The following is an 18,102-nucleotide window of genomic DNA, read 5'->3' on the forward strand; positions in this document are numbered from 1 at the left end:
CCACACACCATTAACAATACGAGGCAAAAACTTTTCGTGAAGGCATACATGTTTTACTCAATTGATAAACATACAAATAAACATTAAAATTAAAGCCAAAGGCAACAAACTTTTGTAACACCACTACTAGTCCATGTCGATCACAGTAATCCAACACAGATAATTAAGCAGAGACAGAAAATAATAAAGCTCACGAGTTGTGGAAATATTCACTGTAATAAAAGAATTGCCGTCATAATACAACTCACATAAAGGTTGCAATTTTTATCAACTGGCTTCTGTGGTCATCATAACTATACATGCAATTCTGATTTACAGTTATATATACATATCAAATATGGCTACTCAAGGAAATAAATGACAAAAGCTCTAACACAAACCGGCATTAAGTTTCAAATAGTTCAGTTATCAATTACTTCACTTACAACACACTTGTTTGTTAACTTGACCACTTGTCCCACTACATATAAAATATGAAAAAAATAAAGTAACACCACTGCGATCATATATAACCTTATTTCTCAGTAGACCAGTCCTTGCATGGACTACAAGAATGCGAATTACAGGCCAGATAAGGCTTGAAACAACCAGTAAGGTGAGGAAAGGTTACGTTTTACGTTAATATTACTTTGCTCTGACCTTTTACTGATGTTGACAAAAGATCTATCATAATGTAAACAAAATGACTTGAGAAGCATGCCTTGCTGATAAGAAAATAGGTTATACGGACAAATAAGGGGAATTAAAGATTCATTATTTCCATCAAGGAAAAATATAAGTGAAACGAACAGGAGACGCGAAGTGAATGAGTCACAACAGTAAAATCACAACAGCTGAAAAATGTTATATATCTTGCACATAATGGAAATAACTAACTACTGTTACGAACAGGTGTACAGGGGTAGAACCGTTAACAGGCCGGCTGGGTCGGATCCGTATTGAGTGGAGTGCCGCTGATGGATTGCTGCAAGGTAAACGCTGCCATATTACCCCTAACACGATCGAGATTCGTATCAAAGTAAGGAAGGAGACGAATTCGAAGAACAGAAAGGAGACACAATGGAAACATATGTAAATACAAGGGTAAAGAGGAGGCTGATATGAATTTTAAACCCAATATGGCAGCTATAACCCGAAAGTACCGACAATGAAGAGGCGCACCCACCACTAGATTTGTTTCTTCCCAAGCAGCCTAACCCTAATAGTATGTTAGAGACCAAAGCACGCAGGCCTTCGTCACGGATGAGGACAACCACATTATCTTCCACAGAACGCTAACAACCATCAAATACAACCTTCACCTTGTTACTGGCTTGTCACCATGGATAACCCTATCCCTGGCGGTTTATAAATAATGATCACGTAACCAGCGAGGGTTGTCTGGTCTGGTGCCGCTGTGAAACACACTCTCTCGCACACCTATAAGCCGGTATGGGCCCCACGCTGCCCCCACTTGGTCAACGGCTTCACAGCTCTCTACTTAATAATCCTGAACATATGATTTAGCAGTCACCAGCTTCTGCAGTTTCTCACATGAATCAGCCACCAGCGATGTATCATCAGCGAACAACTGACTCACTTCACTTTGGTAAAGTGTGTGAAAGAAAGTTGAGAGCAAATGTGAATAAGAGCAAGGTTATTAGGTACAGTAGGGTTGAGGGTCAAGTCAATTGGGAGATAAGTTTGAATGAAGAAAAAGTGGAGGAAGTGAAGTGTTTTAGATATCTGGGAGTGGATTTGGCAGCGGATGGAACCATGGAAGCGGAAGTGAATCATAGGGTGGGGGAGGGGGCGAAAATTCTGGGAGCCTTGAAGAATGTTTGGAAGTCGAGAACATTATCTCGGAAAGCAAAAACGGGTATGTTTGAAGGAATAGTGGTTCCAACAATGTTGTATGGTTGCGAGGCGTGGGCTATGGATAGAGTTGTGCGCAGGAGGGTGGATGTGCTGGAAATGAGATGTTTGAGGACAATATGTGGTGTGAGGTGGTTTGATCGAGTAAGTAATGTAAGGGTAAGAGAGATGTGTGGTAATAAAAAGAGTGTGGTTGAGAGAGCAGAAGAGGGTGTTTTGAAATGGTTTGGTCACATGGAAAGAATGAGTGAGGAAAGATTGACCAAGAGGATATATGTGTCAGAGGTGGAGGGAACGAGGAGAAGTGGGAGACCAAATTGGAGGTGGAAAGATGAAGTCTACCCTCACTACTCTACCCACAACCCCCTCCACAATTCTGTATCGACCCATATCACACTCCCGACGAGACTCACCTCCTCACACTTGTGTCTAACCCTACCACACTCCTGGACCTCTCCTACCTATCCATCACCATACTCCCGGACCCCTCGTCCTCAGCCCTTGGTCCACCCTCACTATACTTCCGGGCCTCACCTCCCCAGCTCTATATCAAGCCTCATCACACACACACACACACACACACACGCACAACTGGTCAAGCATAATCCTCCCACCAGGATACTTGAGCCCTACAAGGATCCAGACCACGTGATTGCCTTAATTGAAACATCCTCCGTCCATAGTGGCTTCATTCAACCTGATGCACAAGCAGTGGCAGTGACGTATCGAAGGTATGGCAGGTAACCTGGGCGCCCCTTGAAGGGGGGCGCCACTCAACAGCTTTGTTGTTTGATATATGCTACCCGACAGACATTTTTAACGGTCTGGTTTTATTAATGCTGCCCGACAGACATTTTTAACGGTCTGGTTTTGTGACAAAAAAGAAACGCATACTTTTCAACTACAGCAATATTTTGCTACATTCATTTGCATTACCGCTTCTACGTTACAATTTTGATCAAATGTCTTTAACTATGTCTTTAAGAGTTTATATAAATTTAAGTCTGTCCTAACTTTTCAAGTTTATAATTATACTGTATATATTTCATATACATCCAAAGTATATACATTTTTAATCAAACCAGGGGCGCGATTTCAGTGCATGCCATAGGCGCTATTTTCCCTGAATAGTTAGGGGTATATTTAGCTCAAAATACTTTTTGTTTCCAAACTGAAAGATAAGATATTCAAACACTTCTATACTTGAAATAATCATAGAACTTATATCATAATGCTCTCATTTACCGATACATACTCATTAAATACGATGCAATGGAGCAAAAATATTTTAAAATTGACTTCATTTAACAGCTTAATTGAGTGTCACTAAAAGGAGTAAACGTTATTTTAAAACCATATCTATATTCAGAATGAAAAATACTTCTTATAATGAGTTTATAAAGGAATTTTATTTTTCTGAGAAAAATACCAAAAATTAGGTAATAGTTCAGGGTATCTTTTAGCTCCAAAAACTTTTGTTTCAAAAACTGAAAGATAAGATATTCAAACACATCTATACATGAAATAATCATGGAAAATATATCATAATGCTCTCAGTTACCGATACATACCCAGTAAATACGATGCAAAGGAGCTAATATTTCAAAACTGACTTCATTTAACAACTTAAACGAATGTCATAAAGACGACTAAACGTTATTTTAACATCATGTGTGTATTCAGCATGAAAAATACCAGTTATAATGAGTTTTTAAAAGGAAAATATTTTTGAGAAAAATGCCAAAAATTGAAGGGTATATTTTGGACCAAAAATTTTTTTTTTCAAAATTGAAAGGTAAGACATTCAAACACTTCTATACTTGAAATAATCATATAATCATGGAAAACTTATAGTGCTCTTAGTCACCGATACATACCCAGTAAATACGATGCAAAGGGTCAGAAAATATTCACTATTGAATTCATTTTAATAACAGCTTAATTGAATGTCATAAAGACGACTAAACGATATTCTAATAACAGATTTTTCAGCATAAAAAAATACTTCTCATCGTGAATTTCTAAAGGAAATCTATTTTTCTGAGACATATGCCAAAAATTGAAGGTAATACTTCAGGGTATCTTTGGCTCCAAAAACTATTTGTTTCAAAACTGAGATAAAATATTCAACACTTCTATACTTGAAATAATCATGGAACATATATCATAATGCTTTTAGTTACCGATACATACCCAGTAAATACGATGCAAAGGAGAAAATATTTTGAAATTGACTTCATTTAACAGCTTAACTGAACGTCATAAAGACGACTAAACGATATTTCAGCACCAGATTTGTATTCAGCATGAAAAATACTTCTTCTAATGAGTTTTTAAAGGAAATCTATTTTTTTGACAACTGAAGGTTCTGGGTATTTTTTAGCTCAAAACACTTTTAGTTTCAAAATTGAGACAGAATATTCAAACACCTCCATACTTACAATAATAATGGAAAATATATCATAATGCTCTGTTACCGATACATACACAGTAAATACCATGCAAAGGAACAGAAATATTTCAAAACTAACTTCAGTTAACAGCTTAATCGAGTGTCATTAAGAGGACTAAACGCTATTTTAACACCAGATTTGTATTCAGCATGAAAAGTACTTCTTATAATAAATTTTCAAGGAAATCTGTTTTACTGGGAAAAGTACAAAAATTTGAAGGTTATTTTTTAGCTCCAAAAACTTTATGTTTCAAAATTGAAAGATAAGATATTCAAACACTTCAATACTTGAAATAATCATGGAAAATATATCATAATGCTCTCAGTACCCGATACACACTCAGCAAATATGATACAAATAGAAAATATTTCAAAATCGACTTCAGTTAACAGCTTAACTGAACGTCATAAAGACGATTAAACGTTTTTCTAACACCAGATTTGTATTTAGCAAGAAAAATACTTCTTATTAAGTCTTTAATGGAAAAATACCAAAAATTGAAGGTAATAGTTCAGATTTTTTAGCTCAAAAAAAAACTCGTTTCAAATTTAAAAGACAAGATATTCAAACATTTCTATACTTGAAATGCTCTCAGTTACCGATTCATACCCAGTAAATATGATGCAAAGTATCAAAAATATTTCACAACTGACTTCACTTAACAGCTTAACTGAATGTCATATAGACGAATAATCGATATTTAACACCACATTTGTATTCAGCATGAAAAATACTTCTTATAATGACTTTTTAAAGGATCTATTTTTTCCTGAGAAAAAATGCCAAAAATTCAGGGTAATTTTTTTTAGCTAAAGCAACTCTTTGTTTCAAAATTGAAAGATAAGATACTCAAACACGTCTATACTTCAAATAATCATGAAAAATATTTCATAATGTTCTCATTTACCGATACATACTCAGTAAATAAGATGCAAAGGAAGAAATATTTTAAAATTGACTTCATTTAACAGCTTAATTAGGTGCCATTTAAGACTAACCGTTATTTTGACACCAGATTTGTATTCAGCATGAAAAATACTTCGTCTAAGAAGTTATCAAAGGAAATTTATTTTCCGAGAAAAATACCAAAACTGAAGGTAATAGTTACGTGGCGTATCTAGGGTACGGGAGGTGCCCTGGGCGCCACTTGAGGCGGGGGCGCCCCTCAACATATATGCTACCCGATTGACATTTTTATCGGTTTCATTTTCTGAGATAAAAAAGAAACTTGCCTACTTTTCAACTATAGTAATATTTTGCTACTATCAGTTGCATTACCGCTTCTACAAATAAGTCTTTAAGTCTGTAAAATCTATATAAATTTACGTTTGGCCTAACTCTTCAACAGTTTATAATTACACTATATATTTTTATATACATCCACAGTATGTATATTTTTAATCAAGCCAGGGGCGCAATTTCAGTGCTTGTCATAGCGCTATTTCCCCTAAATACACCCCTATACTTAAAATTCATAACAGCAATACTCGTTTTCTTCCAGCTGATATACAAACTGGGCCACATTTCTAGCCCCATGACCTAACCCATAATTCTCATCCCTACGCTACATGAAAGCAAGTGAGCCTCCTACCTTCTAACAATAAGACACCCTACTTTGTCGAATCTATTGCTATGATTTCAATACTCCCATAAAGATAGGTAGGTCAGAAGCATGTCAGCCAATCCTTGCATTTTCCTCCTTGACAGCCATCTTAACTCCAAATTACACCTTATTAATCACGCCATAGAAATAAGTTGTAGATGTGAATCACACACGAACGTTCAGATCACCTCTAAATATATAACTCGCCGCTCCAACGTCAACCCCGTCAGTCACATACCAGATCAGCCTCGCCGAGCTTGACATCCTTCCCCTGGCACCACCACGGCCTTAAAACAATACCCGATTAGTGAAAACATCAGCCTACACTGCAGCCTCTTGACAATTTAATCTCTTCCCCACTTTCCCCAGCTTGCTACCCGAGGCCACTACTATACAGACCATCTTTTGTTCTATTTTCGTGCTCGACCAACGAAATAAACAAAAGAAACTCCACAAAATGTTTCTTTTTAATATATTTGCTACGAGTAAAGAACATTGAGACGTAAATTCTCAAACAAGTTCCCGAAATATGCAGAAAATTATTCAAATATTACAAGGAACTATCAAGTATTTCTGAATGACCACTGAAAACAATGTTAACAAACAAAAGTTGGCTGAAACTAGAGCAGAAACTTGACACTACAAACATATCGAATGAAAAATAGGTGGAAACAAACATAAACAAGATGACTTGGAATTAAAGGGAGAAATAGGAAGATGCAAAGGTATTACCATAAGCTGATTTATGAGTAGTTAAGAAAATGTGCACAACGTACGAGACAATTGAGAATGACGAAATACACGTAGATGGAAAGACATGGAAAAACAAATATGCACACAACAATAAGTATAACTATACACCGAAAACATGAGGAAAAATTCAAATTAAAGCAATGACATGGAATCGTGCAAAGCACTACTGAGTTGGAAATATTAAACCAGCCACAGACGCCACCAAAATTACTCAAATCTCCGGCAGTGGTCTGTCTGTCTGCCCACGATAGCTCAGCCGCAAGTTTGGCTCCTACTACTCCCCATCCCCCGTAAACTTTATCTAAGCTAGTATTCATCCTTCCAACATATCTCACAAATGACACTACACCAATACAACTTCACACAACTTGACCGAATATAACAAATCACGTTTTATTTAAAAACAATAATTGTAATGTGTATGTCAATCATAGTGGTAACAGAGGGGAACTTTGCTAAAGGAACGAACAGCAAAGTGCACGTGGCAGTTATTAAACGACCCTGCCTTCCACATGCTCCTCAAGGGTCTGACGTCATATACCACAGCAACCTTCACTGCTTGCCAACTCTCCCAGATCAAAATGCCACCGAACATCCTTAAGAGCCCTGACCCTTGCGGAATCTATGCAGGATATTGACTGTGGTAACTTTCGCCTTTCAGATTCCAATGACTGTTTTCTATGAACAAAATGGTCTGTTTATAGGAAATACCGCGATAACATTCACAATACGATGATAACTGAAGATGATTATAACCAGAACAAAAATCACAGTTCTGTTGATTGTATATAAATGAAAATTAAAAAGAAATGTAAAGTATCATTTGGAAACACTCTATACAAAATATAACTCTACCCAATCCATAAATAAGACAATTCCATTAATCCAATCTACATCATCAAATGTCATTTCTTCTGGATAGTAATTCTCCAACAGCGTTCACTTTCCAAGCCAGGAAGATTCTTAAATCACTTATTCTTCCAAAATTTACTGCGACCAAATGGTATTACTGAGCATGGATACGCTGATAAGTAATAATAAATCTCCGAAACAATGCAAGATTACCCCAAAAGTACAGCCTTATAAGCTTATTCTAACTTACAGCAATCTTTTAGTACTACACTACTTATGCAGTGTTATGATCAGGATTTTACTCCCCATTTCGTTACACATGGCATTTCCGCACTTGCTGAAGTATAATTTCTACCAAGACTGTGCGTCATCGCGATTAACAGATCCAAAGAAATGAGTAAATTGTCAATGTATATATATATATATATATATATATATATATATATATATATATATATATATATATATATATATATATATATATATATAGGAGGAGCTCCATGTAAACGTTGATGAAACAGTAATTATTTTACAACCTGAAGGTCTGGAACTTTCACCTGACCATAAGTCAAGTTCCCAGCATTTTCATTTTAACTTGACAAGCAACTATAATCCACCCCCCCCCCAAAGTCTTCAGTCATGGAAAGATGACCTCATTGAATCCTGACCTTCAATGAAACATAAAAGCAAATAAAAAAAATGAAGTGGAAAGTTTGCCATTTAAATGGGGACTGTTCGAATCTGTTTTGGGAAGACGAGATGGCAAGGAATTGCAAAGCTTAGTAGCCAAACTGATACGTATTACAATAGGCCTCCTTCAACAGCCCAACTGAGGATGGCACGAGATGGCAAGGAGTTGCACAACTTTAGCAACATAAATACATATAACAACATGCCTCCTTCGAAAAGTTGCCCACTGCATCAGCCAGCTCTCAGTTGCACAAAATCATGTAAAAGTGCACCATGTGGGGGATAGGCCACCTTCATCCCCTTTATAATACATCCAATGATAAGTCCAAACACAACTGCAAATGATCTGCATCAGCGAAGCTGCAAAACATCTACTAACAGAAGGTACCCACTCATGTTGGTTTTTTGGCTACCTATAAAGTAAAAGCATGTAACACATTTCAATGCTTGCAACTTTGGTCACAGTTTTAGAAAAATCATGGTTTCACAAGTGACCCAAACTATATATAATATATATATATATATATATATATATATATATATATATATATATATATATATATATATATATATATAAATGTGAATAAGAGCAAGGTTATTAGGTACAGTAGGGTTGAGGGTCAAGTCAATAGGGAGGTAAGTTTGAATGGAGAAAAACTGGAGGAAGTAAAGTGTTTTAGATATCTGGGAGTGGATCTGGCAGCGGATGGAACCATGGAAGCGGAAGTGGATCATAGGGTGGGGGAGGGGAGCGAAAATTCTGGGAGCCTTGAAGAAAGTGTGGAAGTCGAGAGCATTATCTCGGAAAGCAAAAATGGGTATGTTTGAAGGAATAGTGGTTCCAACAATGTTGTATGGTTGCGAGGCATGGGCTATGGATAGAGTTGTGCGCAGGAGGATGGATCTGCTGGAAATGAGATGTTTGAGGACAACGTGTGGTGTGAGGTGGTTTGAGCAAGTAAGTAACGTAAGGGTAAGAGAGATGTGTGGAAATAAAAAGAGCGTGGTTGAGAGAGCAGAAGAGGGTGTTTTGAAATGGTTTGGGCACATGGAGAGAGTGAGTGAGGAAAGATTGACCAAGAGGATATATGTGTCGGAGGTGGAGGGAACGAGAAGTAGGAGACCAAATTGGAGGTGGAAAGATGGAGTGAAAAAGATTTTGTGTGATCGGGGCCTGAACATGCAGGAGGGTGAAAGGAGGGCAAGGAATAGAGTGAATTAGATCGATGTGGTATACCGGGGTCGACGTGCTGTCAGTGGGTTGAATCAGGGCATGTGAAGCGTCTGGGGTAAACCATGGAAAGCTGTGTAGGTATGAATATTTGCGTGTGTGGACGTAAGTAAATACATGTGTATGGGGGTGGGTTGGGCCATTTCTTTCGTCTGTTTCCTTGCGGTACCTCGCAAACGCGGGAGACAGCGACAAAGCAAAAAAAAAAAAAAAAAAAAAAAAATATATATATATATATATATATATATATATATATATATTATATTTATATATATATATATTTTTTTTTCATACTATTCGCCATTTCCCGCGATAGCGAGGTAGCGTTAAGAACAGAGGACTGGGCCTTTGAGGGAATATCCTCACCTGGCCCCCTTCTCTGTTCCTTCTTTTGGAAAATTATAAATATATATATATATATATATATATATATATATATATATATATATATATATATATATATATATATATATAAGTGGAGGGTATTAAGAATATATGGTGTGGGAGGAAAGTTGTTAGAAGCAGTGAAAAGTTTTTATCGAGGATGTAAGGCATGTGTACGTGTAGGAAGAGAGGAAAGTGATTGGTTCTCAGTGAATGTAGGTTTGCGGCAGGGGTGTGTGATGTCTCCATGGTTGTTTAATTTGTTTATGGATAGGGTTGTTAGGGAGGTAAATGCAAGAGTTTTGGAAAGAGGGGCAAGTATGAAGTCTGTTGGGGATGAGAGAGCTTGGGAAGTGAGTCAGTTGTTGTTCGCTGATGATACAGCGCTGGTGGCTGATTCATGTGAGAAACTGCAGAAGCTGGTGACTGAGTTTGGTAAAGTGTGTGGAAGAAGAAAGTTAAGAGTAAATGTGAATAAGAGCAAGGTTATTAGGTACAGTAGGGTTGAGGGTCAAGTCAATTGGGAGGTGAGTTTGAATGGAGAAAAGCTGGAGGAAGTGAAGTGTTTTAGATATCTGGGAGTGGATCTGGCAGCGGATGGAACCATGGAAGCGGAAGTGGATCATAGGGTGGGGGAGGGGGCGAAAATTCTGGGGGCCTTGAAGAATGTGTGGAAGTCGAGAACATTATCTCGGAAAGCAAAAATGGGTATGTTTGAAGGAATAGTGGTTCCAACAATGTTGTATGGTTGCGAGGCGTGGGCTATGGATAGAGTTGTGCACAGGAGGATGGATGTGCTGGAAATGAGATGTTTGAGGACAATGTGTGGTGTGAGGTGGTTTGATCGAGTGAGTAACGTAAGGGTAAGAGAGATGTGTGGAAATAAAAAGAGCGTGGTTGAGAGAGCAGAAGAGGGTGTTTTGAAGTGGTTTGGGCACATGGAGAGAATGAGTGAGGAAAGATTGACCAAGAGGATATATGTGTCGGAGGTGGAGGGAACGAGGAGAAGAGGGAGACCAAATTGGAGGTGGAAAGTTGGAGTGAAAAAGATTTTGTGTGATCGGGGCCTGAACATGCAGGAGGGTGAGAGGAGGGCAAGGAATAGAGTGAATTGGAGCGATGTGGTATACCAGGGTTGACGTGCTGTCAGAGGATTGAATCAAGGCATGTGAAGCATCTGGGGTAAACCATGGAAAGCTGTGTAGGTGTGTATATTTGCGTGTGTGGACGTATGTATATACATGTGTATGGGGGGGGTTGGGCCATTTCTTTCGTCTGTTTCCTTGCGCTACCTCGCAAACGCGGGAGACAGCGACAAAGTATAATAAAAAAAAAAATAATATATATATATGTTTTTTTTTTTTCATAAGATTCGCCATTTCCCGCATTTGCGAGGTAGCGTTAAGAACAAAGGACTGGGCCTTAGAGGGAAAATCCTCACCTGGCCCCCTTCTCTGTTCCTTCTTTTGGAAAATTAAAAAAAAAAAAAAAAAAACGAGAGGGGAGGATTTCCAGCCACCCGCTCCCTCCCCTTTTAGTCGCCTTCTATGACACACAGGGAATACGTGGGAAGTATTCTTTCTCCCCTATCCCCAGGGATAATATATATATATATATATATATATATATATATATATATATATATATATATATATAGAGTGGCAGATATAGGGTGTTTTGGTCGAGGTGGTGTGCAAAGTGAGAGGGTTAGGGAAAATGATTTGGTAAACAGAGAAGAGGTAGTAAAAGCTTTGCGGAAGATGAAAGCCGGCAAGGCAGCAGGTTTGGATGGTATTGCAGTGGAATTTCTTAAAAAAGGGGGTGACTGTATTGTTGACTGGTTGGTAAGGTTATTTAATGTATGTATGACTCATGGTGAGGTGCCTGAGGATTGGCGGAATGCGTGCATAGTGCCATTGTACAAAGGCAAAGGGGATAAGAGTGAGTGCTCAAATTACAGAGGTATAAGTTTGTTGAGTATTCCTGGTATATTATATGGGAGGGTATTGATTGAGAGGGTGAAGGCATGTACAGAGCATCAGATTGGGGAAGAGCAGTGTGGTTTCAGAAGTGGTAGAGGATGTGTGGATCAGGTGTTTGCTTTGAAGAATGTATGTGAGAAATACTTAGAAAAGCAAATGGATTTGTATGTAGCATTTATGGATCTGGAGAAGGCATATGATAGAGTTGATAGAGATGCTCTGTGGAAGGTATTAAGAATACATGGTGTGGGAGGCAAGTTGTTAGAAGCAGTGAAAAGTTTTTATCGAGGATGTAAGGCATGTGTACGTGTAGGAAGAGAGGAAAGTGATTGGTTCTCAGTGAATGTAGGTTTGCGGCAGGGGTGTGTGATGTCTCCATGGTTGTTTAATTTGTTTATGGATGGGGTTGTTAGAGAGGTAAATGCAAGAGTTTTGGAAAGAGGGGCAAGTATGAAGTCTGTTGGGGATGAGAGAGCTTGGGAAGTGAGTCAGTTGTTGTTCGCTGATGATACAGCGCTGGTGGCTGATTCATGTGAGAAACTGCAGAAGCTGGTGACTGAGTTTGGTAAAGTGTGTGAAAGAAGAAAGTTAAGAGTAAATGTGAATAAGAGCAAGGTTATTAGGTACAGTAGGGTTGAGGGTCAAGTCAATTGGAAGGTGAGTTTGAACGGAGAAAAACTGGAGGAAGTGAAGTGTTTTAGATATCTGGGAGTGGATCTGGCAGCGGATGGAACCATGGAAGCAGAAGTGGATCATAGGGTGGGGGAGGGGGCGAAAATTCTGGGAGCCTTGAAGAATGTGTGGAAGTCGAGAACATTATCTCGGAAAGCAAAAATGGGTATGTTTGAAGGAATAGTGGTTCCAACAATGTTGTATGGTTGTGAGGCGTGGGCTATGGATAGAGTTGTGCACAGGAGGATGGATGTGCTGGAAATGAGATGTTTGAGGACAATGTGTGGTGTGAGGTGGTTTGATCGAGTAAGTAACGTAAGGGTAAGAGATTTGTGTGGAAATAAAAAGAGCGTGGTTGAGAGAGCAGAAGAGGGTGTTTTGAAATGGTTTGGGCACATGGAGAGAATGAGTGAGGAAAGATTGACCAAGAGGATATATGTGTCGGAGGTGGAGGGAACGAGGAGAAGAGGGAGACCAAATTGGAGGTGGAAAGATGGAGTGAAAAAGATTTTGTGTGATCGGGGCCTGAACATGCAGGAGGGTGAAAGGAGGGCAAGGAATAGAGTGAATTGGAGCGATGTGGTATACCGGGGTTGACGTGCTGTCAGTGGATTGAATCAAGGCATGTGAAGCGTCTGGGGTAAACCATGGAAAGCTGTGTAGGTATGTATATTTGCGTGTGTGGACGTATGTATATACATGTGTATGGGGGCGGGCCGGGCCATTTCCTTCGTCCGTTTCCCCGCGCCACCCCGCAAACGCGGGAGACAGCGGCAAAAAAAAAAAAAAAAAAAAAAAAAAAAAAAAAAAACTTAACTGCCGTCTCCCACATTAGCGAGGTAGTGCAAAGAAACAGATGAAGAATGGCCCAACCCACCACATACACATGTATATACATAAATGCCCACACAAGCGCATATACATACATATACATTTCAATGTACATATACATACACAGATATATACATACAATGTACATATCCATACTTGCTGCCTTCATCCATTCCCATCGTGCTGCCTTCATCCATTCCCATCACAATCCCATTACACATATACATATATACACATGTACATATCCATACTTGCTGCATTCATCCATTCCCATCGCCATCCCACCACACAAACTAGCATAACCCCTCCCCCCCTAGCGAGGCCACATTTGTTTACACTTAGTCTCTAGCTGTCATGTGTAATGCACCAAAACCACAGATCCCATTCCACATCCAGGCTCCACAGACCTTTTCATGGTTTACCCCAGATGCTTCCCACACTTTACTTCAATCCATTAACAGCATGTCAACCCTGGTATACCACATTGTTCCAATTCACTAAATTCCTTGCATGCCTTTCACCCTCCTGTATGTTCAGGCTAAGATCGCTCAAAATCTTTTTCACCCCATCCTTCCACCTCCAATTTGGTCTCCCGCTTCTTCTCCCCTCCACCTCCGACACATGTATCCTGTTTGTCAATCTTTCCTCACTCATTCTCTCTATGTGTCCAAGCCATTTCAACACAATTTCTTGTTCTCTCAACCACACTCTTTTTATTACCACACATCTCTTACCCTTTCATTACTGACTCAATCAAACCACCTTACACCACACATTGTCCTCAAACATTTCATTTCCAACACATCCACCCTCCTCCACACAACCCTTTCTATAGCCCATGCCTCGCAACTATATAACATTGTTGGAACCACTTTCCCTTCAAACATACCCATTTTTGCTCTCCAAGATAATATTCTTACCTTCTACACATTCTTCAACACTCTAAGAACCTTTGCTCCCTCCCCCACCCTGTGACACACTTCCGCATCTATGTTTCCCTCCACTGCTAAGTCCACTACCAGATATCTAAAACACTTCACTTCCTCCAGTTTTTCTCCACTCAAACTTACCTCCCAGTCAACTTGTCCCTCAACTCTACTGTATCTACTAACCTTGTTCTTTTTCACGTTTACTCTCAACTTTCTTCTTTCATACACTTTAACAAACTCAGTCACCAAATTCTGCAGTTTCTGCTCTCTCAACCATGCTCTTTTTATTTCCACACATCTCTCTTACTCTTACATTACTTACTCAATCAAACCACCTCACACCACACATTGTCCTCAAACATCTCATTTCCAGCACATCCACCCTCCTGCGCACAACTCTATCCATAGCCCACGCCTCACAACCATACAACATTGTTGGAACCACTATTCCTTCAAACATAGCCATTTTTGCTTTCGGAGATAATGTTCTCGACTTCCACACATTCTTCAAGGCTCCCAGGATTTTCACCCCCTCCCCCACCCTGTGATTCACTTCCACTTCCATGGTTCCATCCGCTGCTAGATCCACTCCCAGATATCTAAAACACTTTACTTCCTCCAGTTTTTCTCCATTCAAACTTGCCTCCCAATTGACTTCACCCTCAACCCTACTGTACCTAATAACCTTGCTCTTATTCACATATATATATATATATATATATATATATATATATATATATATATATATATATATATATATACATTTTCTTTTCTTTCAAACTATTCGCCATTTCCCGCATTAGCAAGGTAGTGTTAAGAACAGAGGACTGGGCCTCTGAGGGAATATCCTCACCTGGCCCCCTTCTCTGTTCCTTCTTTTGGAAAATTAAAAGAAAAAAAAACAAGAGGGGAGGATTTCCAGCCCCCTGCTCCCTCCCCTTTTAGTCGCCTTCTACGACACGCAGGGAATACGTGGGAAGTATTCTTTCTCCTATCCCCAGGGATAATATATATATATATATATATATATATATATATATATATATATATATATATACATACTGGCCATGCTATATCAGTCACTATAAATATATATTAATACATTATTATTACCTCTTTATCTGGAGATTTTATTTAAACCCTTTTCATTACAACAAAATAAATACATTTAAATGTACTTGTAAAACAGTTAGGTAAGTGTTAGTCTTGAACTCTGCCTGCAAGTGAAGTCACTTTGGCAGGACTGTAGCAAGCCAGTGAAATATATGCTGTGCACCCCCATCTTCATTGCACTCTCATCCTCATCTTCACCACACCCAACGTTACAATATCTGCGACACCACTAACCTCTGAGCAAAATCCTGCAGGTCAGTTCACATGCCATCTTTACTACACCCTCGACACCACTTACTTTTAATGATGACGCATTTGACCTAAACCATAAAACATACATCAGGTTAGGATGCTGATGTTGGAAGGAATATAAAATAATAAAAAAAATGAATACAGTGAATTCTTCCTACAAAGCAAGAGACAGGTGAGAAAATGGCAGACAATATTTCCCCTCAAAGACATATATACTATCTAAAGGTCACATTATGTTCCTAATAAAGCAAACCAACACTGCAAAATATCATAAATAAGATACTACAGTCTAATTACCAGGTCATTTAACTCAATAATAACTTATATTAACATAATAGTAACAACACAATACGTTCACGGGTTACCTGCAAGTACTGCTTCTCGTCACACTTCATGGCTGCTTGTTCCACACGCTGGAGACGATCAGAATAAATCTGGGTGAACTCCTCTAGCAGTCCAAGCATGAGGGAGGAGCTACTACCCTTGGGGTCATCTCTGCCTTCAGCGTCCTGCCGCTCTTCCCTGGAATCATCACCTCTTCCACCACTCAGTGCCACCTCTCTCTTTCCCACCCCCGACTCTTCCTCATTTTGATTTCTCATATATCCCGCTTTGGGGGATTCCATTCTTTCCTTATAAAGGTGAATAGCTGCATGCACTACTATGATGTTGCGCAGACATTCTGTTGTCTGCCTTAATTACATTTTCCCGAAGTCATCAGTCCGGGAGACTAATCCAATTGGCACTCAACACTGGCACACATCTTACCACTGTAAACAGAAACTGTCCTCATGTGTTTCCGTCTCCCGTCCTCAGATGGCACCACTAAAAACCCCGCCCAATACAAAAAGTATAGAGGATAAATCAATCTTTTAACCATGACGATCTTACCCTTGAGCACGATGGGCTGACCCTTAAATAAGAGTCTGGCCCCTAAGTAGACCTTTAGTCAAGCCACCATCAAACCCAAGGATCAGAGCGTTATATTCATGAGATCATACTGTCGCACTCAAGAGGTTAGCACTGTCTTTGGTGGACTTTTTCATTTATACAAATGATTATACAATTAAACATTTGATGTTCTGATGATTTACATTTGTCATAAAGATTAACTCCAAAATCTGGCAAGGGTATGGAGTCCATGACCTTACTAAATGAAAAAAAGTGGCTAAGTAATCTTTGACCAATTTAACAATATCGTACTTTGTATGATGAATCTAACACTTTTTGACATTCTGTGTCATATCTGTAGGGTAAAGATTCGCCAAAAATAAGCTTGACTAAGGCTCATGTGAATGACAGCCCTTTTTCGGGTGTGGCATTATTGGCACAGGATGTTGCATATGCTCAGGGTGTCATTCCGCCACAGGACGGCCCATGTGTAACGACAGTGTATAATAGGCTCTTACCTTTGTGTAAAATATAATGAACTGCTTCATCTAACATTTTCAATTCATGATGGGTGTATGCTCTTTTACTGGGTCAGTTTTACGACCCATGTATGACCGTGAGTTTCATTTCTCCCATCGTGGACGTGTGTGATATATACAGGAAATTTTAAACTTTTATATATCCGCTCAGGAAGCACATGTTAAGCTCCTAGTCATTACGGGAACCATGAAATGCTCACGCATTTTCACGTGATCATAATGTAAAGAAAATTTTCATCTTGTCATTCCCTCCAAGTGCTTCGCAAATATAAACATTATCTAAAAATGATAGCTTTAACCAGTGTCACCCACACACAGCAGCTTATACCTACACAGAACAGCAGATATCTAAACATTTGAATTCTTGAAAGGTTACGATGATGACATACACCATTTTTCAAAATACAAGGTCTAATTAATCAGTTTGCTCAACAGGAAATGCATACGGCCACACTGCTATACCATAAAAGCTGTAAACACATGGAATAAGGTACGGAAGATGCATACTGCAAAGCAAGATAAGAGAAAATTGTAACATAGAAAAGGGAAAAAGAAAGGGAGACTATAATACACTATAATCTTTCTATCCATGTATGTGTTATAACCAGCATGTTCACTCAGAAATGTACTGTATCACTGTATGCCATGACTTTCATACATACACATATGTTTGTGCATGTTACATTCATACTATGAATAAATATATGCCTTGTACAAAAGAAAATATCTATGCATTTATAAACGGATACACACAAAACATAGGAATGCTCTCATACAAAGACAAGCACTCGAATGTAGAAAAATAAACTCACATATGTACTGTAGGGTAAACTGTACTTTCACTGTTTTAAGTATGCGTAATCTCCAGGAGGTTGGGCATATATAATGAAGACGAACAACTTACAACTGTTGTAGAACCCGCTGTAGGACAGTCATTATTGATAATGTTTGCCAGACTATTACATATGGAATTGTTTATGTAACTGTACTTGTAATACTTCATCTTGAAATACAGTTATATAAACATGAACATTGCTTTCATATGAAAATAAACTTTGGGATATAATATTCAT

The 18,102-nt window shown here is 38.7% G+C and overlaps 1 protein-coding gene across 14 annotated transcripts in view; it reads right to left on the reverse strand.

Annotated features, from left to right (window-relative positions):
• LOC139760399 (uncharacterized) overlaps positions 1–18,047 on the reverse strand; it is a 216,838-nt gene extending 198,791 nt beyond the window's left edge. For 3 of the 14 annotated variants that reach the window (XM_071683542.1, XM_071683537.1, XM_071683538.1), the window contains exon 1: positions 15,965–16,571. In XM_071683542.1, the coding sequence (XP_071539643.1) occupies positions 15,965–16,225 (261 nt within the window). In that variant the 5' untranslated portion in view covers positions 16,226–16,571. Of the gene's footprint in view, positions 1–15,581; positions 15,605–15,964; positions 16,574–17,841; positions 17,864–17,933 lie in introns of those variants that run through there. The other 11 variants (XM_071683535.1, XM_071683534.1, XM_071683540.1 and 8 more) reach the window with 9 other exon arrangements.
• Between the last annotated feature and the right edge of the window lie 55 nt (positions 18,048–18,102).

Source organism: Panulirus ornatus, chromosome 36, assembly GCF_036320965.1.
Source record: "Panulirus ornatus isolate Po-2019 chromosome 36, ASM3632096v1, whole genome shotgun sequence".
Classification (NCBI taxonomy): Eukaryota; Metazoa; Arthropoda; class Malacostraca; order Decapoda; family Palinuridae; genus Panulirus; species Panulirus ornatus.